General features: G+C 39.4%; 1 protein-coding gene across 4 annotated transcripts in view; it reads left to right on the forward strand.

The window, feature by feature from the left end:
• Positions 1-26095, forward strand: part of SLX4IP (SLX4 interacting protein) — a 244489-nt gene that overhangs the window by 2669 nt on the left and 215725 nt on the right. For 2 of the 4 annotated variants that reach the window (XM_049869899.1, XM_049869901.1), the window contains exon 2: positions 10523-10578. In XM_049869899.1, the coding sequence (XP_049725856.1) occupies positions 10552-10578 (27 nt within the window). In that variant the 5' untranslated portion in view covers positions 10523-10551. Of the gene's footprint in view, positions 1-10522; positions 10579-26095 lie in introns of those variants that run through there. The other 2 variants (XM_049869898.1, XM_049869897.1) reach the window with 2 other exon arrangements.

Consider the following 26095-nt stretch of genomic DNA (forward strand, 5'->3'; position numbering starts at 1 on the left):
TATTAATTTATTAAAGCGTGGACTCAAAAGCCTGCATTTAGATAGCAATTCGGTATCATCTTAGAAAACCTTGGTCCATGGTTTACCACAGCTTTTCATGTCTCCTTGCTTTTTCTCATTGAGAAATCTAAATCTGGAGTTCTCAACCTTGGCTGCACAGGAAAATTGCCTGGAGAGTTTTAAAAAAGACTGAGGGCTGAGTAGGATCAGCAGGCGTGGAGACACTGGATGGAATTAAGGAGCCAGAAAGGTATTTGAAAGAACAGCAAATGACTTACATTTTTTACTTGTCGTCATGTGGATTTTCCTCCCTGTCATGGATTGAATTATGTCCCCCCCAAAATGGGTGTATCAATTTGGCCATATGTGGTTGTCCTCCATTTTGTGATTGTAATTTGATGTTGAGAAGATTAGAGTGGGATTATAACACCACCCTTACTCAGGTCAGCTCCCTGATCCAAGGTAAAGGGAGTTTCCCTGGGGTGTGGCCTGCACCACCTTTTATCTCTCAAGAGATAAAAGGAAAGGGAAGCAAGCAGAGAGTTGGGGACCTCATACTGCCAAGAAAGCAGCACCAGGAGCAAAGTGCGTGCTTTGGACACGGGGTCCCTGCGCCTGAGAAGCTCCTTGACCAGGGGAAGATGGAGGACAAGGAACCTTCCTCCAGAGCCGACAGAGAGAGAGAGCCCTCCCCTGGAGCCATTGCCCTGAATTTGGACTTGTAGCCTACTAGACCGTGAGAAAATAAATTTCCCTTTGTTAAAGCCATCCTCTTGTGGTATTTCTGTCATGGCAGCACGAGATGACTGAGACATTCCCCCTCATGGTTTTACTTTAAATGACTAGGAATTTGAAGGCAACAAAGAGAATTGGACTGGGAATGTGATGAACCAGCTTCCCAGTAACTTGCCATTTATTTGTTCTGTGTCCTAAGCAAGTTGTCTATCATGTCTGTCTGTCCTTCCTCTGACTGGAACAAAAAGACTGTTGGACACTTTTGTTTATTTAGTCTTGTGTGAGTATTGGTAATTCTATCACTAAAATACTTTATATTCTGTGAATGTAAGGAAGTATTTTATAAGCATAATATTCATTGTTCTGATTTTCACATACTGTATCTTACACGGGGAACCTTGGTGGCATAGTGGTTAAGTGCTATGGCTGCTAACCAAAGGGTCGGCAGTTCAAATTCACCAGGCACTCCTTGGAAACCCTATGGGGCAGTTCTGCTCAGTCCTGTAGGGTCTCTGTGAGTCGGAATCAACTCGACGGCCCTGCGTTTGGTTTTTTTGGTTTGGTATCTTACATGCAGCAGGAGAGGATGGTAGGCAAGAGCCAGAGTCCCTGCGTTCAAACCCTATTTTCTCCATTGACCAGCTGTGTCACTCTGGGCAAATTACTTAACCATTCTGTGCTTCAGTTTCGTCATTTGTAAAACAGGATTGATTTGATGGTAGGATAAGTTAATCGTGCCAGAAAAGTGCTTAGAACTGTGCCTAGCACATAGTCGCAGCTGCGTGAATGTTAACTAACACTATTTATTATAATTAAATCTTTGGATTATTAAGGATTGTTCATGCATGCAAATCACTATCAGGAAAGGTATGCAGTTCTGTAACTTTTCAGTACATCTCTCATTTGGGAGAGAGGATAGTCTAAACAATATACCAGGTCAGGAAGATGGTTTTTTTTTTTTTTTTTTAATATGGTCTCTTTTTTTTTTCTAAACAGCCTTATTGAGATACAGCTGTCATACAGTAAACTGCACATATTTAAAGTATATGATTTGACATGGTTTAACACGTATGCACCGGTGAAACCATCACTACAATCAAGATAATGAACGTATCCATTAATCCCAAAAGTTTTCTCTTTCCCCGTTTTAATCTCTTTCTTGGGCCGCTGTATTCCAGGCAACCACAGGTCTGCTTTCTGTCACTAGATAAGTCTGCATTTCCTAGATTTTCATCTAAATGGAGTATTACAGTATGTGCTTTCTTTTTTTTGAGTCTGGCTTCTTGGCGCAGTGGTTAATTGTTTGGCTGCTAGCCAGAAGGTTGGCAGTTCAAATCCACCAGCCCATCTTTGGTTACAGGGCAGTTCTACTCTGTCCTGTAGGGTCGCTCTGAGTCGGAATCAACTTGATGGCAGTGAGTTTGGTTTTTGTTTTTTCTTTCACTCCTCTTAATTGTTTTGAGAGCTACGGATGTTGTTAGGAGCCCTGGTGGTGCAGCGGTTAAGTGCTTGGCTGCTGATCAAGAGCTTGGCTGGTGGTTTGAACCCACCTAACCTAGAAAACCCTGTGGAAGGGTTCTGCTCTGTCACATGGGGTCCCTGTGAGTCGAAATTGACTCGAGGGCACCTAACAACAACAAATCCTTGTTATTGCAAATATTGATAGTTCCTTTCTCTTTAATTGCTGGTTAGTATTCCATTGTGTGGATATACCATAGTTTGTACATTTCACCAGCTGATGGGCATTTGGGCTGTTTTTGTTTTAACAGTGCTCATTTTCACATTCTTTTATTCTTACCCAGCTTATCTAAATAGGAAAAAAAAAAAAAAGTAATTATTTGGTGGCCAAACCTCCTGTATACGGTGAAACCAGGAGGTGACAGTGGTAAAACCTGTGTGTATTGAGGCTTCACGTTTGCCTTTGGTGTGATTTACAGATTAATGTTTTCTAAGTAAAATATCCTATGACTTATTTTAAGTGCGGAATGCATGCATTGCCTTTTTAGTGGATTTTATGTCTTAGTGTGTAAATGCCTAATCGTTTTAAGCTGCCTTAAATCTTTAAAGTCTACTATTTATACATTGCTTTTTAGGGATTGAGAACAATAATTCACGTGCATGAAGAAACCTGCTTATTAGGCAGCAAAGTGGAATCTGTAAAGCCAAGCCTGAAATGTCCTAAAACTCCCTTTTGTCAGTAGACAGAGAGTGCCACTTACATTTTGTGTTGTTTTATGTACATTTCCACAGTCTTTTTGCTTCTGTTACAGAAAAATGGGCAACTCTGCTGGTGTAGTGGTTAAGGGCTACGCTAGTTAAAAGCAGTTCAGATCTACCAGGCGCTCCTTGGAAACCCCATGGGGTAGTTCTACCCTGTCCTATAGGATCGCCATGAGTCGGAATCGACTAGACGGCAAAGGGTTTGGTTTTGGTTTATAGGAAATCAGTGCCTAGTAGTTATTACGGTATGGCATTTTGTGCCTGAATAAATAGGCACTGGTAACGAAAATTGAATTTGACTTGTGTTACTTATAAGATAGTATATAGACTACCACTGTTGCAATATTTTGGACACTTAAAAAGTTCACTTGTGCCACTATTTTGATTTTGTCTCTAGCTTGAAAAGATTGGATTTTGGAGGGGGGATTTTTAAAAATTTGTTTTTAAATATATGTAGAGTAAAATTCAGTCTTGTTGGCCTCATTAATTTTGATGAGTGCATCAAGTCCCATAAAAAAAAAAAAACCGCTGTTAAATGAGAATACAGGACAGCTCCCTCACCCTCCCCAAATTCCCTCCTGCTGCCCCTTTGTCATGACCCACGCCCACCCCTCTGTCCTTAGCAACCAGCAATCTGTCTCCATCCTATAGTTTTTGTACTGGAAAGATTAGGTTTTAAGACATTGCGGTAATGATTATCAGAAGTCCTCCCCCCCACCCCCCCCCCGCCCCCGTGAAGGTGAACTGGAAACCAGTAGTTATTGATGAAGCATTTTAAGCAGGGTCTGAGGCAGTTTTCTGTGGGTGGGGCAGGAAGAGGGGGTCTAGATTAAGAATCAGCTGACTAGGTTAAAGAAACCCTGGTGGCATAGTGGTTAAGAGCTGCAGCTGCTAACCAAAAGGTCAGCAGTTCGAATCCACCAGGCACTCCTTGGCAATGCCATGAAGCAGTTCTGCTGTGTCCTATAGGGTCGCTATGAGTCAAAATCAACTCGACAGCAGTGGTTTGTTTTTTGGCTTTTTCGGACTGGGTTAAGGGTGTAGAGTGCGTAAAAGGTGGGCTCTTCCATGGATTTAATTTTGACCAAGAATTTCAATATCTGACCCACATGTAAAGGCAAAGAAGAAAAAAAGTCCTAATTTTTCTGTCACTTGCATTATCTTCCTTCTATTGTTATAAGTATAATAATTTTCTAGATAAAATTTGAAATCCGGAGGTTAGAAGCCCAACAATTATTTCTGGTCTTTTTAATCTGAAGTAGTTGCTTTGGGTTATGACACAGGCCAGGAACACTAAAGGGAAGACAAATGTGGATTTCAGAGTGCCTTGGATTTTCCCACAGAATAATCTAGAAGGTCATTGGCTTTCTTTATTAGAGTTTATCTCTGCTTTGTATTTAAATGACAGGACAGTCATGTGATGATCATTTAATCTACTTCCATTCCCTCCTCAAATTAATTTTTCTTCCCCTCCCCACTAAAGACACGCATGCACACATGATTTTGGTGGGATCATACATATGCCATCAGAGGCTCCTCTTTGTGAAAGTGTGTCTGTTTTCAGTCCAGAAAAGTGGGTTCAAGAATGTCGAATAGAGGTTGAGACATTATTTGCAAGATTTATAATATACTTTTAACTTTTCAGCATGCTTATGTAAATTATGCTTTCAGATATTTGGGAAATCGGTCTTTCTGGAGATTGTCCTGAACTTCTTAAAAATAGGCAACAAAATAATTCCACTGAATTTAGACTGAACTGACAGCTCTGGGAACAAGGCTTTTTAACGTTTATGCTTTAAACCCCAGGCCCTGAGCTTGCTGGTGTCCCCTAAAAGCAACTCTGAGGGCCTAGGAAAGTAATGGTCTAAGATGCACATTTGCTTCTTTAATGGTCAGTAAAACAAGTTTAGAAAAGCCTTGTGATGTTCCCAGATTCAAAACTCAATACCGAGGCTAAGAATATCTTTTCCATTAAAGCGAATGCTACAATCAGTATTTTAAATTAAAAGAATTACATACTGAAAAACTCCCATTTAAGGCCTAAACTTCAACCTACCTCTGATCTGTTGCCCATTATTTTCAATACAAAAGACTTTTAGATCTTTCTGTGTGTATATATGAATTACAACTCTTTCAACTTTGGCAGCATGGTACATGAAAACTTAAGTGCTATCTATATATGGAAATAGGTCCAGAGTACTTTGGACTTTTAAAAGGCTTAATGTGAAATTTGGGATTTGGGGACAGTACGGATGCATTCCATCAGCCGTCTGTCAGTTTGTTGTACTGTGGTGGCTTGCATGCTGTTGTGATGTTTGAAGCTATGCCACCGTTTTTTCAAATACCAGTAGGGTCACCCATGGTGGACAGGCTTCAGTGGAGCTTCCAGACTAAGACAAACTGGGAAGAAAGGCTTGGTGATCTACTTCCAAAATTTTTCACTGAAGACCTCGTGGATCGCACCAGAGCATTGTCCAACTCCCTTGCTTTGTACACGTCATCAGGAGGGGTCAGTCAGTCACAGTAGGAGGACATCATGTTGGTGAAGTAGAGGGCCAGTGAGGGTGTGGTGGCCCTCTGTGAGATGAATTGGCACAATAGCCACAATGATGGACTAGAACATGCTGGCAATTGTGAGGAAGACGCAGGACCAGGCAAAGTTTCATTCTGTTGTACGTGAGGCCACTATGAGTTAGAATTGACTCAGTGGCGTCCATCTGTGTACCTAAATCTGTCTGTCTAATCTGTCTGTCTAAACATGCATTAGATAAAGGAGTATCAATCTTAAGAAATGGAAATTAACCCAGTCAGTAACCTCTAATTTAGTAATGTCAGTACTCTAAAGTCAGCAAACTTTTGATGCCTACCTGTGCCGTGCCTCAGGGATCAAAGAAACAGGAATGGACCCTCTCCCACCTTTCCTTCCCCAGCCCACCCTATTGCCAGACCTGCTGAGACTTGGCTTGGAGACAGAGGCACCTTGCTTGAGGCACCACCTTTGCCAATTTTTCTATTTATTTTATTTTGAATACTTGTCCTTTGCTGGTTATGTATCTTTCAAATAGCTTCTCCCCATTTGTGACTGTCCTGCATCCCCCATTTCTTTATAGAACAAAGTTTTAATTTTTTTGACAAAAATAAAAGATTAATTTTTTATTTTGAATCGTAGACTCACGGGAATTTGCAAAAACTGTACAGGAAGGTCTCGTGTACCCTTCACTCAGTTTCCCTCAATGGCAACATCTTCCATAACTATAGTGCAAATATCGAAACCAGGAAGTAGATATTAGGACAATTCACAGAGCTTATCAGATTTCACCAGTTTTACATGCATTTATTTATCTGTGTGTGTTCCTGGGCAGTTTTATAACGTGTGTAGATTCGTGTAATGACTACCATAATCAAGATAAAGAACTTTCTCATTGCCACAGTCTTCCTCCTGCCACCCCTTTATAGCCATACACCCTTGTCCCTGACTTTAACCCCTGGCAACTATTAATCTGCCCTTCACATGTATAATTGTGTTATTTCGAGAATGTTATATGAATGGAATCTTACATTATGTGCCCTTTTGTGACTGACTTTTGCACTCAATATAATTTCCTTGATATCCATCTAAGTTGTTTGTATAGCTCATTCCTTTTTATCGCTGAGTGATACTCCATGGTATGTGTGTGTCAGTTTGTTTAATCAGTCACCACCCACTGGTGGACATCTGAGTTTCTAGTTTTTGGCTATTATGAATAAAGTTGCTGTGAACAGTCATGTACAGATTTTATGGGAACATAAATTTCCATTTCTCTTGCTGTTAGGCCTAGTTTTTAATAATGGATTATCTAATAAAAGCACACATAGCAAATGACAAAATCAATGAGACCTCATAAAAATTAAAAACCTTTGTTCATGAAAAGACTACCAATCAAGTAAAGATAAGCTACCAACTGGGAGAATATCTTCGGAAATCATATATCTGATAAGAATCTAATAATCAAAATATTCATAAAACTTTGGCAACTTAACAAAAAGATAAATAACCCAATCATAAGATGGGCAAAGGACTTGAACAGACATTTCACCAAAAGAACATTCAGATGGCCACCGAACACGTGAAAAAATGCTCAATGTCATTAGCCATCAGAGAGATGCATATCAAAACCACCATGAGATACTACTTCATTCTCACTAGGATAGCTAAAATTAAAAAAAAAAATAGAAAATAGCAAATGTTGGTGAGGATGTGGGGAAATTGGAAACCTTATGCATTGTAGGTAGGAGTGCAAAATGGCAGTTCGTCAAAAAACTAAAAGAACTACCATATGACCCAGCAATTCCACACTTAGGTGTATACCCGAAAGACTTGAAAGCAGAGACTCAGAGACTTGTACACCAGTGTTCATTGCAGCACTATTCCCAATAGCCAAAAGGTGGAAACAGCCTGCATAGCCATCAACAGATGAATGAATAAAGAAAATGTGGTACAACATACAGTGGAATGCTCCTCAGCCACTAGGAGAAATTCAGCCATGCTACGATTTGGTTGAAGCTTGAAGACATTATACTGAGTGAAATAAGTCAGCCACAAAAGGACAAATACTGTATAATCTCACTTCAATGAAAGAACAAGAAAAGGCAAATATGTAGAGACCAAAGTTTGTTAGTGTTTACCAGGTGCATGAGGGCGAGGGAAAGGGGGGTTATTGTTTATGAGTACTGCGTTTCAGTTTATGGTAATGAAAAATGACATTGATTAAGGAGTAAGGTTGCACAGCTGGTTATTTTAAGTGCTGTCAATACATTGTATACCTGTAAAAAGTTGGATTGGCAAAAGTTGTGTGATAAACATATTTACAACAATGACAAAAAAAAAAGTAATTGCTGAGACTGCTTATATACAACCAAACATCTCATGGAATTTAGTTCCTTGATGTGGAGGTTTAGTGTCATGGTTTCATGGGACATCTTAGTTAACTGGCCTAATATGTTCAGTGCTTCTATTTTACTTCCTAGTTTGTTGCCTGGTACCTAGGGTCTTAAAAGCTTGCAAGCGGCTGTCCAAGGCACAACAGCTGGTCTCTGCCTGGAGCAGCAGAGGAAGATGGAGAGGAGGAAATAGGAGGAGGAAATGGAACTTGTGGCGAATTGCTTCTATGAACAACTGCCTCCTTTACTAGCAGAGCAGAAGAAGTAGATGTGCCCAGCTGCCATTACTGAATGTTTTGATCAAAGATTCTATAGAAGACTCCTGATCAAAAGAGGAAAAATGCAGTACAGAATCCCAAATTTCTGAAAAAGTTTCTGGAGCCGTGGAGGCTGGGTGAACCCCTGAAATTGCTGCCCTGAGATAATCTTTAAACCTTAAATAAAAAATATCTCCTGAATTCTTCTTAAATGAAAACAGTAGTGTAGTGTACCTAGGAAAAAATGCCTTGAGCACTATGCTTTTTTAAGAACTATCTATATGGGATCAAATTGACAACTGCAACTCAAAAGGTTAGATAGGATTCCCAACCCATCTGGAGCAAAGGAGAATGAAGAACACCAAAGACACAAGGAAAATATTAGCCTAAGAGACAGAAAGAAACACATAAACCAGAGACTTCGTCAGCCTGAGACCAGCAGAACTAGATGATGCCTGGCTACCACCAGTGAACGCTCTGACGGGGAATGGAGCAGAGAGTCCCTGAAGAAGCAGGAGATAACTAGGGTGCAGAACTCAAATTCTAGTAAAAAGACCAGACGTAATGGTCTGACTGAGACTGGAGGGACCCCAGAGGCATGGCCCCTGGACTCTCTCTTAGCCGAGAACTGAAACCATTCCTAAGGCAAACTCTTCAGACAAAGATTAGTTTTTAGACTGGACTACAAGAATAAAATGGTACTGGTGAAGAGAGTGCTGCTTAGCTCAAGTAGATAAAAAATGAGACTAAATGGGCAGCTCCTGTCCAGAGGCGAAATGAGAAGGCAAGAAGGGAAAGGAGCTGGTTGAATGGACATGGGAAATCCAGGGTGGAAAAGAGGAGTGTGCTGTCACATTATAGGGAGAACAGTTAGGGTTACATAACAATGTGTGTATAAATTTTTGTATGAGGAACTAACTTGAATTGCAAACTTTCACTTAACGCACAATTTAAAAAAGGCAAGAAAGAAAAAAAAAAGATAGGAAACTTGGGGCAGTGAGTTTATGTTAATGGAGGAGAGACAGCTCAGAAAAGGAGGATGAGAATATACAACTCAAAGAATGTAATCAATGTCACTGATTGTACGTGTGGAAACTGAATTGTATGTTTTGCCGTATATATTCTCAACAACAAAACAACAAATAAAATTAAAACACAAAACAAAACATCTGTATTAAGTACTCTAAAGCAAAGACGAGGGGATAAGGGGACAGGGAAACTAGAGCACTGGAAACAGAATCAGAAAGCAATTAAAGGGAATGTCGCACGTGGTGAGAAATCTAACGTCACTGAACAGTTTGTATGGAGATTGTCAAATGGGAACCTAATTTGCTGTGTAAACTCTCACCGAAAACAGTAAAATCTTAGGATTGTTCATTGCTGGTACACAGAAGTACAGTTGACTTTTTATATTGATCTTGCATTCTGCAGCCTTGTCGAACTCATTTATTAATTTTAATAGTTTTTTTTTTTTTGTGGATTCTTTAGGATTTTGTATATACAAGAACATGCCATTTGTGAATAGAGATAGTTTCACCTCTCCCTTCCCAATCTAGATGCCCTTTATTTCTTTTTCTTCCCTACTTGCCCTGGCTAGAGCCCGCATACAATATTGAATAAAAGTAGCGAGACCAGACATCCTTGTCTTTTCCTGAGCTTAGGGTGGAAAGTATTCAGTCTTTCACCATCAAGTATGATGTTAGCTGTGGTTTTTCTTAGATGCTCTGTATGAGATTGAGGACATTCCTTTCTATTTTTAGCGGGTGAATGTTTTTTAATCATAAAAGGAATTCAGTTTTGTTAAATGATTTTTTTTTTTTTTTTGCTTATATTGGCATGATCATGTTTTGTTTTTTCTTTTATTCTGTGAATATGGCATATTGGTTGATTTTTAGATATTAAACCAACCTTGCATTCCAGGGATAAATCTAATTTGGTCATGGTGTATAATCCTTTTTATATTGCTGGATTTGGTTTGCTAGCATTTTGTTAAGGATTTTGTGTCTGTATTAGTAAGGGATGTTAGTATGTCATTTTCTTTTCATGTCCTTGTCTGGTTTTCGTATCAGAATAATACTAGCGTCATAAAGATTTGAGAAGTCTTTCTTTCTTTTCTTTTTGAAGAGTTTGTGAAGGTTTGGTATTGATATTTCTTTAATCATTTGGTAGAGTTCACTAGTGAAGGTATCAGGACCTGGACTTTTTTTGTGGGCAGCTTTATGATTACTACTTCATTATAGCAATTTTGTTGAGGATAATTATACATAACATTGGTCTTGCAAATGCCTATTGATATTTAATTATTCAGCCAACCTTTCTTCTATATAATGACCAAATAGAAACAAATTTTGATGTATTTCCATATAACTTTCTTTTTTCTTCTGTTAAAGGTTTGTAATTACGCTGGAATCAGTAAGCCATGGCGACTAAGAAATTTGCTGTTAAAGTAAGTAAATACTTAATAGCTTTCTTTAAAATGGTTCATCATTTTCTAATATAAGTGAGTTCTTTGTTAATTAAAAAATGAGGCTTTGAACTTCTTTCTATTCTTTAAGTTTGGTATTCTATTGAAAACCGTAAACTTGTGTTTTAAGAATGAAATGGATGAGAAAATTACTAGTTCATATGGTTATAGGAGTTCCTTGCTTAAAATCTTTTATAAGATACCTTTTGGTCATAACTTGGTCCTTAATGTTAAAAATTCTCATGCACTTTGCATGCCCATGATATGACTTGTGATTATGCAAAGCAGATAAAAAGTCAAAGTAAAATAGTAGCTAACAAATGCTGTACGTAGGTGGATGCCCAGAGAGAATTCTCTTGGCTGGCTTACCTTTCTAGTTTCCCTCTTTTAAGTGTCTTTTCTCTATCCTGGTTGGCTGGGTTTCAGACCCTCCCAGCTATAGGGGGTGGGTGAATTATATGTGAGGAGTGATGGTGCAGGAGATGAGAAGAATTGATCAATAGTAAGGAAAAGGTCTTGGAGATGCTTTTGTATATATTGGTTATTCTTTGGGATATTTTCTGTATGTTAGTGTTAAGTACAAATTCAAAATGGTTAAATTACAGCAGTTTTAACCAAGTCAGTAGCTACTTAGATTTACCAACATAGTAAACTTCTGTGTGTGTATATATATTTCATTGCTTACAATCGTTTCTTGCGTTTATATGTTCTTTAGTATTTTTTTCTGTAAGGGTTTCTAAAAATGTGTTTTGGTCTTACTCTAGATAGATATTTAGTATTTCTTAGCTTTTAGAATTCTAGGTATTTTTTCTGTTGTTTTCTGGAATCTGTTACTGCTAATGAAGAATGCTTTAGTTATCTATTGCTGCTTGGAGCCCCATTGGTGCAGTGGTTAAGAGCGTGGCTGCTAACCAAAAGGTCGGTAGTTCAAATCCACCAACCGCTCCTTAGAAACCCTATTGGGTAGTTCTACTGTGTGTCAGAATTAACTCGATGGCAGTGGGTTCAATGGGTTATTAATGCTTAAAAACCACTTTAAAATTTAGTAGCTTAAAACACCACCCATTTTATTATCTCTCATAATTCTGTTAGTTGCCTGGGATCAGTTAGGTGATTCTCTTCTCTATTTGATCTTTTAAAAAAACATTTTCTTGTGTTTTTGGTGAAAGTTTACATAGCAGATGAGGTTCCCGTTAAGGATGTTTATACATTTTGTTTAAAGACATTGGTTACGTTTTTCGTAATATGTCAACATTCTCATTATTCTGGTTGTTCCATTTCCATTAATCTAGGTTCACTGCCCCTGCCCCGCGCCCCCCCCCCCCGCCCCATTCAGCTTTGCTTTAGGGTAAATATTTATTGTTTGGTCTTATATAGATGATTTTTTAAAAGACCACAGTACTCACGGCTGATATTGTTTATTTTATGAATCAGTTTGTTATTTACTGAAGGGTGGCTTCCGGGAATGGTTTCAGTTCTAAGTTTAAAGGATGTCTCAGGGCGACAGTCTCGGGGTTCCTCTGGTCTCTACCAGTCCAGTAAGCCTGTTGTTTTTTAAGAACTTAATTTGATTCTACATTTTTCTCCCATTCTCTCCTGGGCCATCTACTGTGTCCCTGGTGAGAATGGTTGGTCGTGGTAGCTGGGCATCATATATTTCTTGTGGTCTCAGGATAGATGAGCCTGTGGTTCCTATGGAGTGTTAGTCCTGTAGACTAGTTTCTTCTTTGTGTCTTTGGTTTCCTTCTTTCTCTTTTGCTGTGGACAAATAGAGACCAATGATCGTATGTTAGATAGCTGCTTACAAGTTTTTAAGACCCAAGAAGCTACTCACTAAATTAGGATGTAGAACGTAAACTTTGTCAACTATGTTATGACAGTTGACTGAGTTGTCCCACAAGACTATGGTCCTAAACCTTCAAACCCAGTAAACCAATCCCGAGAGGTGTTTGATTATGTCTAGGAAATATCTGTAACTGTGCTCTGTATGTGCTTGATTATATATATGAATATATGTGCAACACATACAAATATGTATACACATATACCTACCGATATGCCTATACATACACATGCGTATGCTCACATATGCCTTCCTAGGCACATGTATGTATACGTATTTACCTATACCTATACATATACATGTAACCACGCACATATTTTTTGGTTGTTACTGTTGTTGCAAAATTGTGTATGGTATAAAAAAAAAAAAATTGTATGGTATAGCATTTACCAAAAAGATCCCTTAGTCTTTTGTACTTCCTAGTGTCAACATTTACCTTGGTCACTTTGTGCAAGACTTTACCCACATTTGCTGTTGCCTTTCCAATCACCAAAAATAGCAAGTGTCTACTACCTAGAAAAGTGATTCCCCTGCCCATCCCTGGCAACCACCAAAGAATGTTGCTTTCTGTATGTGTACCTGTTCTTGCCTTTTTATAAAAGGGACATCATATAATATTTGTCCTTTTGTGATTGACTCATTTTACTCAACATAATGTCCTCTAGATTCATCCATGTTATGTCTTGAGAACTCATTATTACTCTCTATAGATGCATGGTATTCCATTGTGTGTATGTACCACAATTTTTTTATCCATTCATCTGTTGATGGGCACTTAGGTTGTTTCCATCTTTTTGCTATTGTGAATAATGCTGCAGTGGACATAGGTGTGTGTATGTCTATTTGTATCATTGCTGTTACATCCCTAGGATATATACCTAGGAGTGGGATTGCAGATTGTAAGGTGTTTCTGTTTCTAGCTTTTTGAGGAAGCGGCATACCATTTGTCATAGTGGTTGTACCATTTTATAATCCCACCAGCAGTGCATTGGGGTTCCAATCTCCCCACAACCTTGCCAGCATTTGTTTTTTGTTTGTTTGTTTGTTTAGTGCCATTTTTGCGGGAGTGAGATGGTATCTCATTGTACTTTTGCTTTGGAGCTCTCTAAGTGGTACAGTGGTTAAGAGCTCGGCTGCTAACCGAAAGGTCAGCTGTTTGAATCCACCATCCACTCCTTGGAAACCCTATGGGGCAGTTCTACTCTGTCGTATAGGGTTGCTATGAGTTGGGATTTTTTTTTTCTGCTTTTTTTAAAAAAAATTTTAATTGTGTTTTAAGTGAAAGTTTACAAATGAAGTCAGTCTTTCATACAAAAATTTATATATACCTTTCTATATACTCCTAATTGTGCTCCCCCTAATGAGACAGCACACTCCATCCCTCCACTCTTTATTTTTGTGTCCATTCGGCCAGCTTCTGACCCCCTCTGGTCTCTAATCTCCCCTCCAGACGTGCCCACATATTCTTGTGTGTCTACTGGATCCCAGAAGCTCATTCTTCACTCTGAGTTGGTTTTTAATGCTTAATGATCACAGGCATCTTTTCATGTGTTGTTGGCTGCTGGAATGTCCTCTTTGGAGAAGTGTCTGTTCATGTCCTTTGCCCATTTTTTAATCGGATTGTGTGTCTTTTTGTTGTTGAGTTGTTGAAGTTTTCTATATATTTGAGAGATGAGACCCTTATCAGATATGTGTATAGGATCTCTTTTTACTCTTTTGGTAGTCTTTTGATGAGCATAAGTTTTTAATTTTTAGGAGGTCCAAGTTATCTAATTTATCTTCTGTTGTTCATGCATTTGTAGTTGTATTTGATAATCTATTTCTAAAGAAAATTAGGTCCCATAGTTTTGCCTCTACATTATTTTCCAGGAACTTTATAGTTTTAGCTTTAACATTTAGGTTTTTGATCCATTTTAAGGTAGGTTTTGTGAGGTATGGATCCTGTTTCGTTTTTCTGCAAATAGATACCCAGTTTTGCCAGCAGCATTTGTTAAAGAGACTATTTCTTCTCCATTGAATGGACTTTGCTCCCTTGTCAAAAATTAGTTGACCACAGATTTGTTGTTGTTGCTTTTGTTAGGTGCAGTCAAGTCAGTTCCAACTCATAGCGACACTGTGTACAACAGAACAAAATGCTGCCTGGTCCTGTGCCGCCCTCATGATCGTTGTTACGCTTGAGCCCACTGTTGCAGCCACTGTGTCCTTCCACCTCACTGAGAGTCTTCCTCTTTTGCTGACCCTTTATTTTACCAAGCGTGATGTCTTCCTCCGGGGACTGATTCTTCCTGATAACATGTCCAAAGTCTGTGATGTGAAATCTTGCCATCCTTGCTTCTGAGGAGCATTCTGGCTATACTTCCTCCAAGACATATTTGGTTTTGACCATAGATGTTTAGATTTATTTCTGGCTTCTCTGTTCTACTCCATTGGTCTATGTGTCTGTCATTGAACCAGTACTAGGCTGTTTTGATTACTGTGGCTGTATAGCATGTTTTGAGATCAGGAAATGTGAGGCCTCTTACTTGTTCTTCTTCAACATTGCTTTGGCTATTTGGGGACTCTTTCCTTTCTGTATGAAGTTGGTGATTAGTTTTTCCATATCAGAAAAGAATGATTTGGAATTTGGTTCCGATTATATTGTATCTATAGATCACTTTGGGTAGTATTGACATTTTCACAGTCCGTGATCATAGAATGTTCTTCTATTTATGTAGGTCTTTTTTAGTTTCTTACAGTAGTGTTGTGTAGTTTTCATTGTATAGGTCTTTTACATCCCTGGTTAGGTTTATTACTAGGTATTTTATTCTTTTGGGGGATATTGTAAATGGTATTGTTTTCTTGATTTCCTTTTCAGAGTTCTCCTTGTTAGTGTAAAGGAACCCAGCTGATTTTTGGGTGTTGATCTTATATTTGCCACTTTGCTGAATCTATTACAGCCAGTAGCTTTCTTATGGAATCTCTGGGATTTTCTGTGTATAGGGTCATGTCACCTGTGAATAGAGATAGTTTTATTTCTCCTTTGCAATTTGGATACACTTCATTTCCCTTTTTTCCTTATTGCTCTGGCTAGGACTTCCAGTACAACATTGAATAAGAGTGGTGACAGTGGACGTACTTTTACTCATTCCTGTTCTCAAGGGGAAGGCTCTCAGTTGTTCTTCATTGAGAATAATGTTGGCTGTGGGTTTAGCATACATGCCCTTAACTATGTTAAGGAATTTCCCTTCTATTCCTATTTTGCTAAGAGTTTTTATGAAGAAAGTGTATTGGATTTTATCAGATGTCTTTCCTGTATCAATTGAGATGATCATGTGATTCTTTTTCTTTGTTTTATTTATGTGGTAGGTCATATTCATTGATTTTCTAACATTGAACCACTCTTACATTCCTGGTATGAATCCCACATGATCATGATGTATGATTTTTTGATATTCTGTTTGGAAATCCTGGTGGCGTAGTGGTTAAGTGCTACGGCTGCTAACTAAAGGCTTGGCAGTTCAAATCTGCCAGGTGCTCCTTGGAAACTCTATGGGGCAGTTCTACTCTGTCCTTTAGGGTCGCTATGAATCGGAATCGACTCGACACTGGGTTTTTTGGTTGGTTGAATTTTTTGGGCTAGAATTTTGTTAACAATTTTTTTGTGTTTACATTTGTGAGTAGCATTGGTCTGTAATTTTCCCTTTTTTGTGATGTCTTTACCTGGCTTTGGTATCAGGGTGATGCTAGCTTCATAGAATGAGTTAGGGAGTATTCTTTCCTTTTCTGTGTTTTAGAAGAGTTTGAATAGAGCTCCTGTCAACGCTTCTCTGAATGTTGGGTAAAATTCCTCAGTGAATCCTCCATTTGATATGGACTGAGCCTGCAGATGTCTGGAGACTCAATTCATCTGAAACATCAAAGATGGTGTCTTAGTTATCTAATGCTGCTATAACAAAAATACCTCAAGTGAGTGGTTTTAAAGAACAGAAATTTATTTTCTCACAGTTTAGGAGACTGGAAGTCTGAATTCAGGGCACCAGCTTTAGGTGAACGCTCTCTCTGTCTGCTCTGGGGAAGATCCTTGTCTCTTTTCAGCATCTGTTCCTCAGTTCCTTGGGAGTCTTCATATGGAGTCTGTCTTGCCCTCATTTGTAGTAGCTTGCTTCTTTGCCTAATCTCCTCTTTTATATCTAAAACGTGATTGGTTTAAGACATACACTATACTAATATGGCCTCATTAACATAACAATGAAAACCCTCTTCTCAAATTGGATTGCATCTGCAGGTATAGGGATTAGGATTTACAACAAATTTTTGAGAGACACAATTCAATCTGTAACAGATGGCATACTCATGTGGCTGGCAGTTGATGCTGTCTGTGGTTGGAATCTCACCTGGGCCTGTTAATCTTCCTCCTTTAGTTCTCATCTATGTGGTGGTTCTGTGTGGCTTTGGTGTCTCATAGCATGGTGGCTGAGTTTTGAGGGGTAGCATTCCAAAGTAAGAGTTCCAAGAAGAAAGAAGTGTAAGTTGCCAGTCCTCTTAAGGCCAGGGCTCAGAAGTCCCCGCCGCGGCTTTCACTGCATTCTATTGGTCAAAGTAGTCACAAGGCCATCACAGATGCAAGGTAAGCTGCAACTGTTAAACTGAGGAGCAGCATGTGCCTAGAGGAAAGTGGGGGGATTGCTGGGGTGCATTTTTGGGGACTAGTGACCACAGAAGTCTGTTGTCAGTCTGATGGCAATTCCTTTCATGGTTATCTGTCCTTTCTCTGTGGTTGCTCCTAAGATTGTGTTGCTGTCTTTGATATTCTACGGGGTTTCACTGTGACATCCTTAGGAATGAATAGTCTTGTTTTTATTTTTCTGGCTTGGGATGCAATGCACATCTTCAGTTTGAAGACTCAAGTCTTTCATGAATTTTGGCAAATTCTTGACCTTTTTCTCTTTAGGTAGTGCTTCTCATTCGTTCTGTTCTCTTCTTTTGGAACTCCTATACCGAGTTTTTAATTTTTATTTTTAATTATCTCATCTGCTTGTTTCTTATCTGCTAGAAGGTGAGGATTAACTTGTCCAAGACCAGTCTCCCAGCAGGCTGTCTGCTTACTGACCCAAGGAAACAACATGGAAGCTTGCCATCCACCTTGGGGGAGGGTGGTTGTGGTGTAAGATAACAGTTAGGAAGGGTGGGGTGGGGTTTTGTCTGCAAAATCCTAAAAACACCAAGCTTGTGCCAGAGTCTTTTGTGGGTTCTAAATAGTTTTGGTGCCTGAAAGGTGGTGGAATCCTAAACCATGAAGTTAATAAAATCTGGCCCAAAACCACTAATATGCTGATAGCTTCAGTAGAAGTGAACTTGAAGCTGTTTAACTCTTCTGCTGGGCTCATAGGTCTTTCGTCTGTGTGTGTGCGTGTGTGTGTGTGTGTGTGTAGGATGCAGCTGAGAATCAGTACATAATTAAAAATTACAAACACGTAAAGAAACAATCCAGCAATTTCACTGATCACTTTACTCCCCAATTAGTAAGTAATACTGGAAATAATGGAATAATCTAGAAGAAATATAAAGTAAATTACCTTAGGATTATTAAAGAGATAAAAGAAGGGAATGGAGCCATTATGAAAAGAAATGGGACAAGTAATATAAAAAAATAACTGGTAGAGTTTGAATTTTATAAAAAGAACCACACAGAAATTCTCAAAACTGTAGTCACTAAAAGTAAGCAGGTTAAAGAGCAGGTTAAACATAGCTGAAGAAAGATTTTCTTGAACTGGGAAAAGCCTGATAAAAACCACTCTGGATAGGGGATAGAAAATGAGACTGGTGAAGAACAAGCTTCTTGGATCAAGTCGACACATGAGACTAGGTTGGCATCTCCTGTCTGGAGGGGAGATGAGAGGGCAGAGGTGGCCAGAAGCTACCCGAATGTACCTGAGGAGAGAGAGTGGAGGGAAGTACTGTGCTATCTCATCAGAGGGAGAGCAGTTAGGAGTGTATAGCAAGGTGTATGTAAATTTCTGTATGAGAGACTGACCTGATTTGTAAACTTTCACTTAAAGCACAATAAAAATTTAAAAAAACAACACTCTGTATAGGAAAGGCCAAATGGCCAAGGAGCGCTCATAACAAGCCTCCTGGAGCCGTGTAACTGGGAAAGGCTCATGGTAACAGTATTAGTACTAATCAATAATCACCCATTTGGAAGACTCAACCCTGGCTGTCAGAATACTTGGGAGCCCAGACAGATGTGTCAGGAAGGCTGAGAGGTAATGTTCTAATCCCCAAAAGGGGTATTAGCATAAGGGGAGTTGGCAGTGAGCCCACTTCAGTTAAGCATGGTGTTGCGAAGAACTTGTAGCCTGACAGATGAGTGCACAATTTGTAGATATTCCCATCTAATTCTCTCTGGTTCATATGAGTAAGTTTGTCCATAACCAAAATAAAAACTTTCTTGGGACAAGAGCTATTCAGTAGAGCTTTCCTCATCATTCTTGGAGGAATTATGGTCTTCTTGAAAGACAGTTTTAGAGATGCAAAGTCTAGGAAAAATTTTTTTTTCTAAGTACCCTATTTCAGAAAGGATGCGATCTTGCAAAACAAGAGTGTAAAGAGAGAAGTGTGAGTTATGGGATCCAGGAAGTAGGGAACCTTACAGGGGAGAGCCCAAGGCAAATCCTGTGATGATCATCATGCCTAGAAGGTAACCAGTCCAGGTGGAGTAGGACAAAGAGTTCAAAGAGTGAAATGAATTAAATACCTCATGTGTTAATTCGTTTAATTCTGCCGGAGAGTGTGGAAATGATCTAGTGGTAGGAAAATGGGTAACTAAACAAAAGAAAAATGTGTATAATCAGTATGCAACTCTAAGAAAACAAAAAACGGTACAAGATAGGAAAGTAAGCATAGTTCACAACATGGCTCAGCTTTGAACAGAGCTTCCATTTCACGGTATTGTGAACTCCATTATTGAAAGGGTGGACAAGGCAGTGTGTTTGGGTGGGTGGGGCGTAAGCATTAAGTTTCATTTTCTGTAGGTAGTATGTAAAACTGAAATCATGAGAAATTCTAGTATGAGCTTAGTATTTAGAAGTATGATGGTAAATACTAGATGAAATAGCTGAAAATGTGTAGTGTTGTTGCCCCCGATGAGTGAGAGTCAGGGTGGTGGAGGCAGAATGTGGCAGAAGTGTCTTGTTTTTGGTAAGTCATTTTAATCAACGTGTGTGTATTACTAGGGGGTCCCTAGGTGGCACAAGTGGTTAAGTACTGGGGTACTAACTGAAAGGCTGGTGCTTCATACTCACCCAGGGGATCCTCGGAAGTAAGGCCTGGCGATCTGCTTCCAAAAGATCACTGCCTTGAAAACCTGTGAAGCAGCTCTACTCCGCACACATGGTGCCGCCACTAGTCGGAATCAACTCCATGGCAGCTACATGTATTCCTATGATAAAAAAATAAATAAACAAATAAAAAGTGAAATAAATCTAAAACTTTTGCAAGTTTTCATATGGATACATCTACTTTCAAAAAATATTCAGATAGAGCTAGGTTTCCAAGTAATGAAAAACCGATGAACACCAAATGGTTTGCCACTTGCATCTTGATTGTTTATTTTAAGACTTCCCCTGAAATGATATTAATTATCCATTACTTTGGACGTGTCATCAGGAAAGACCAGTCACTACAAAAGGATGTCATGTATGGTAGAGGGTCAGCGAAAACTAGGAAAACCCTCAGTTAGATGAATTGACACAGTAGCCTCAACAATGGGCTCAAGCATCTCGAGGATCATGGAGATGGTACAGGACTGGGCCGTCTGTTACACAGAAGGTCTTCATTAGTTGTAGCTTGGCAAGTAACAACATCTATGCAAAGAACTTATCCTCCTTCAGATGAAGAAAGGTCTTTGGACCTTGCTGCGTTAAGATGACTTTTCTCTCTCTCTCTCTTTTTTTTTTTTAAACTGCATTGACCCTGGCATGACACTTCTCTTTAAAGCAGCCCTCGAGGCCAGAGTACCCTGAACTGGCAGCAGTGGATGAGAGAGTCCTTCAAATTACAGCTTTCAGAGTCTATTGACTTTTGGGCCACGCAGCTCATGGCGGGGAGCTATGCCTTGTGGTTCGAGTACTCCTTTCTGAATTGAAATAATATACGCCTACTTCTCTCACTTATCGACTATCTCGTTATCTGACATTTTGCATTTATGACAATAGTGAAAAAACCACTATCCGACTCTTTTGTACATTAGTGGCATATATCTGGCAGTAACGAATGCTGAAGTGTGAGGCGAGAATAACACTGGCTGTGATGGTTAAGGTTATGTGTCAGCTTGGCTGGGCCATGATTTTCAGTTTGACGGTTATGTAATGATGTAATTTGGCAGTTACGTAATAATGTAGGCATTCTCCGTTTTTTTGTGACCTTGTGGTTATCCTCCATTTTTGCATAATGACGATTTTCGCATAATGACCTGGCCTTTGGAACTTAACTATGTCGATAAGTGAGGAGTGGGTATATTTATTTAACATATTTAAAATACTATCATTTTATCATAATTGATATAAATTATTAATGAGATATTTTAATTTCTCTTTATTCATACGAAGTCTTGGAAATCTGTATGTATTTTACAGGTATAACACATTTTGGTTCCTACTAGCCACATTTCAGATACTCAATAGCCACATGTGGCTAATGTCTGCTACATAGGGCAGCACAAATGTAAATCATTGCATCTTTCTATATTCCCACCTTCTTGCACCTTGTCAGAGTAAGTATTCATTGAAGTTACCTTGGATTAAATTGAATGCAAGGGCAAGGTAAATTAGCAAGGCCAAGGCAAGGCTCCTTGCTTTTCAACTGGAAGTTTGAGGAACAGACAGGGAAAGAATGTATTAATCATGGATGTTCTTCCACGGAAATAAAGCTTTGGTAAAAAGAAAAGAAATTTGAACGGTAAATTATTGTTAAAATTTTCAGATTAATGTATGATGTAACTCCAAAAAGTTTATGGGTCCATACCTTGCTTTAGAGATGTTTGTGAAAATATTTAGTATTGTCAGGCCTCACTCCCAGTAATACCTACATCTTAAATGGTGTTAAATATTTATCTTGGGCTCCAGTGAAAGCGGCACTGTGAAAGCTTCCTACCCTGGTGTCTGTCTCTGTTGGTAGATCATTTCCTCGGCTCCCAGCATCTGTTTTCTTGGATTAGTAAGGTATTACACCGAAGTCTACAATTCTTTTGGCCTACAAAGCTTGCTCTGCCGCTTCCCCTCCCGCCATCCCACTTTATTGTGGGTGGGAAAATTTTTGCTGGGAGGGCTTGATTAATTAGAAGGGATTCCTGGCTTCCCTAGCCTGGCAGCCTGGGAAGATTGCAGAGAGTTTGGCTTAGTGACAGGCCAATCTGTATTTAAGGAAAAACGCAGACGAGCCAGATTTCCCTGGAATGTGGACCTGGCTTGTCTTCTTCCACAGGGAATGTGTAATGATCCCCTCCTCCCTCTTCCCACCCCCTCCAGGAGACAAAGCTTTGACTTTTTGCCTTGATAGTTGTCTACTTTTTATTGAGGGAGGGGCTGTTGGAATTTTGGGGTAGAAGGACTGAGTCATTTTTTAAATCTAAAATAACTGCTTTAAAATTTTATTAGTGTCAAGCAGGAGAGATTTTCCTTTACTTTTTGAAATCTCCTTGCATCTTTACTATCTATGTTTTTCTTTCCACTTTGTTGCAGCAGTTATAGTTTTAGGCTCTGCTCTGGATTTCAACTAACCTTAGTCTTTTTTTTTTTTTTTTAAGTCTTTGCATTCCTGAGAACAACCACAAAAAGAGAAATATGCCTAAGCAGTGACAGTACTTTCCCCTTTATTGTAAAACTGAAAATGAAGAACAATGATTTAAACTTCCAGAGAATGAAAGTTGCGTAAAAACTTGCATAGTAATCCCCAGGCTTTTGTCTTGCTACCTTGCCTCAAGGAAGCACTTAGGTTCTGTATCCTAGGAGTTTTTAGTCTTCTTAAGGGAGAAACCCTGGTGGTAGAGTGGTTAGGAGCTACAGCTGCTAATCAAAAGGTCAGCAGTTCAGATCCACCAGGCGTTCCTTGGAAACCCTATTGGGCCGTTCTCCTCTGTCCTTAGAGTCACTATGAGTTGGAAACTCTTGATAGCAGCGGGTTTGGTTTTTTTTTTTTTTTTTTTTAAGGGAGAATGTGGTACTGACTTGGTCATCAGGGCTCCAGTGAAATGTAATGCATTGATTTTTGTGTATCGCACCGAAAAAAAAAAAATTATGCGTATGTTTTCGTATCAGTTCACACCTAGGTACTGATTTCCTGCTGATTTTCAAGGAAGAATAAAACTGAAGTGTCCTCACAGAAGAAATCACAGAAGTTTTCAATGGTTACATTCTTTGCTGGAAAGAAATTTGAAGGAGAAATGTACAACCTTTATGCCTGAGAATGTTTTCAGAAAGGCATTTGTCTGTGTTAAACTTTTCAAGGTGAAAGAAGTACCCCTCTTTTTCTTCTGATATTTAAACTCCTTCATCTCCCAGTTCTTAATTTTTGCCACTTCTTGTGAGAGCTTTATGTTTTAAAGCATGTAGGATCAATGAGAGTTTGCCTGGTGTTTGATGACATGATAAAACTAAAGTAGGCCGCTGCTCCCGCTCTTCTGTCCACAGACACACATGTTGTATGCTGTCTGCTTTATTAAATTGCCTGTGCTGGAAACTGTATTCAACTAAATGTGTGCTGATGACTTGATCCAAAAAACCAAACCCGTTGCTGTCAAGGCAGTTTCAACTCACAGTGATCCGATAGGACAGGGTAAAACTGCCCCAGAGGGTTTCCAAGGAGCGACTGGTGGATTCAAACAGCTGACCTTTTGGCTAGCAACGGAGCGCTCAACCACTGTGTCACCAGGATTACTTGACAGAATTGAAATAAGATTCATAAAAGTTCACTAACAATCACCCAATTATTTCTACCTTAAGTTTAAAGCCTTTAGATACCTACTCACTCAATAGGGCATTTGCTCTGAAGTGTTGGTGACTGAAACAAAGTTCTCACTGGACTTGAAATGAAGCTCCCATTTCCAGAGTGTTCTTTCTGGCCAGAAAAAAAAGCCCAAGCCACTTGTTTCAGAGTAGAACTGTGCATAGGGTTTTCAATGGCTGTGACCTTTTGGTAGTAGATCACCAGGCCCTTCTTCCAGAGTGCCTCTGGGTAGATTTGAACTGCCAACCTTCCAGTTAGTAGCTGTCATGGATTGAATTGTGTCCCCCCAAAATGTCTGTCAATTTGGTTAGGTCATGATGCCCAGTATCATATGATTGTCTACCGTTTTGTCATCTGAGGTGATTTCCATATATGTTGTAAATTCTATTACTATGATGTAATGGTATTGATCAGTGGAAGTTATATTGATGAGATCTACAAGATTAGGTAGTGTCTTAAGCCAATCTGTTTTGAGATATAAAAGAGAGAAGCAAGCAGAGAGGCACGGGGACCTCATACCACCAAGAAAGCAGCGCTGGGAGCAGAGTGTGTCCTTTGGACCCAATATTCCTGTGCAGAGACGCTCCTGGACCAGGGGAGGATTGATGACAAGAACCTTCTTCCAGGGCGGACAGAGAGAGAAAGCCTTCCCCTGGAGCTGATGCCCTGAATTTGGACTTGTAGCTTACCCAACTGTGAGAGAATAAATTTCTCTTTGTTAAAGCCATCCACTTGTGATATTTCTTTTATAGCAGCACTAAATGACTAAGACCGTAGCCAAGCACTTAACCATTTATATCACCTTGGACTTTTCTGGTCAAACATACAGTTTTCTGGGCTTTATTTTTTCCTCCCTCCTTGTGATGTGTTTAAAAAGCCCATCTATTCTTTTTCCACCTACCTCCAAGAAATTTGTTCCCCAGATTGCCTCCTAAAATCTCAAATTAAGAATTGAATTTACCAGTTTTCCTCTAAACTGGCGTTTGCTTTGAAAGTCCCTGGTGCTACCCTCACACTCTGGCCTTGCCAAATTATGATGCTTCATTGTCCTCCATTTGTAAAATGCATCCATCGTCTGCAGAGCGTCTTGGATTGATGCCTTCTCTCTCCATTTCAAGGCTTTATCATTGTTTTGTTTGTATTTCCATGTTCATTTCTGGCTGATCTTGGAGCCTTTCTTGTCCTGCTATTCCAGCTCATCTAGACAAGTGCCAGGATGTTTTGTTAACACCATTTTCATCATGTTACTTCCTTGCTTAAGCATTCAGAGTAATTCCTTTTGTTTAATCAGATCTAATCTAAACTCTCCAGCTAGATTTAAGGCACTCTGCTAACTCCTTCCTCCCCACTTCCTCTTTAACTTTGACACATTTTTTTTTGGTCTTGGAACTTGGTAATGTGGCCCACCTGTTCCTGTGAAAGTGATTCATTTTCATTTCCTGCAGTGACCTGGCCTATGGTTTTCTTTCTTCTTATCTCTCACTTTTTCTTCCTTAGTCCATGCCCATCAGCTTTTTCCAGGCTTGACCCATGACTCCCTTTTCCTTTGACACACGGTCTCAACTTAGCCCACTTTGGTTGATTACACTCTTACTAGCCCACTTTGGTTGATTACACTCTTACTTTGTACTCTTTCCACCTTTGTGAGTAGTCCATGTTGTCAAGGTTTACATGCATTCTCTAATTGTATACACTCCTATACACACCATTCCCACCCACGTTCCCTGAGAAGAGGGACCTGTGCTCTGGCCTTTTGTATCCACGAAGCCCTAATCCATGTCATTTCTGAGGTGTCAGGCACCTCTCACTTTCCCTGTTACAAACATGAGAAGTTTCATGGCTTGTGGAGAACAGGGAAGTAACTCCAGCTTAGAGTTACTTCTTCCTGGTCTCTTTTTTCAGTTCCAGTCAGGGAATGTTGTAATCTTCAATTTGCGGTATATTTTTTTTTTTTCCTTAAAAAAAAAAAAATTTTTCATCTCAACTTATTTCTCCTTTTAGGAATCCGCAGTTCCACTTTGAAAATACCTTTAATAATTCTTGTGAAAACAGCCTGAGTTAATAACCTAAATGACAACACATAGAATCTGCTTCTGTATTTCCTTCACAAAAGTCAGTTATTTCAGTATAATGGTTTTAATTTGGGGGGAGATTACTTTATGTTAATTCACACCGTAGTGTTAGATCTTGATACTTTATTTTTTTCTAACATACATACAATCAAAGTAGATACAGACTCTGACTAAATGTAAGGACTCTGTAAGCTCCTTGGATTCCCTCTGAGGTCTGTAGAGGGCACTGTCGTTCTATGTTTTGTGAAGTAACAGTGTGCAGACATTGTGATCCAAGGAAGCACAGCAGCTAAAGTTGCCTCATTCCTGAATTATCATGAAATCCTAAATGCTTGTGTTTGTTTGCTTAGTAGTTGTATGCATGCTTGCATCCATAGCCTGTTAGGCCTGTGTATATTTGTATTGCTTCTGCCTTATAGTTCTCCTCACTGGGAAATAGCCTCTAACCACTGTTTTGGAAAACAGTAACCAAAGCCAAAACTATCCAGCTGGCCTCAGGGAGTACATTCTCTGAGTGACACAGAATGTCTCTGGTGTGCTTCCTTTCCAGACTCAGGAACCTAAAAGTATTAGTGTGAGTGAGGCTTCCTTTGTCTTTGAA

Source organism: Elephas maximus, chromosome 25, assembly GCF_024166365.1.
Source record: "Elephas maximus indicus isolate mEleMax1 chromosome 25, mEleMax1 primary haplotype, whole genome shotgun sequence".
Classification (NCBI taxonomy): Eukaryota; Metazoa; Chordata; class Mammalia; order Proboscidea; family Elephantidae; genus Elephas; species Elephas maximus.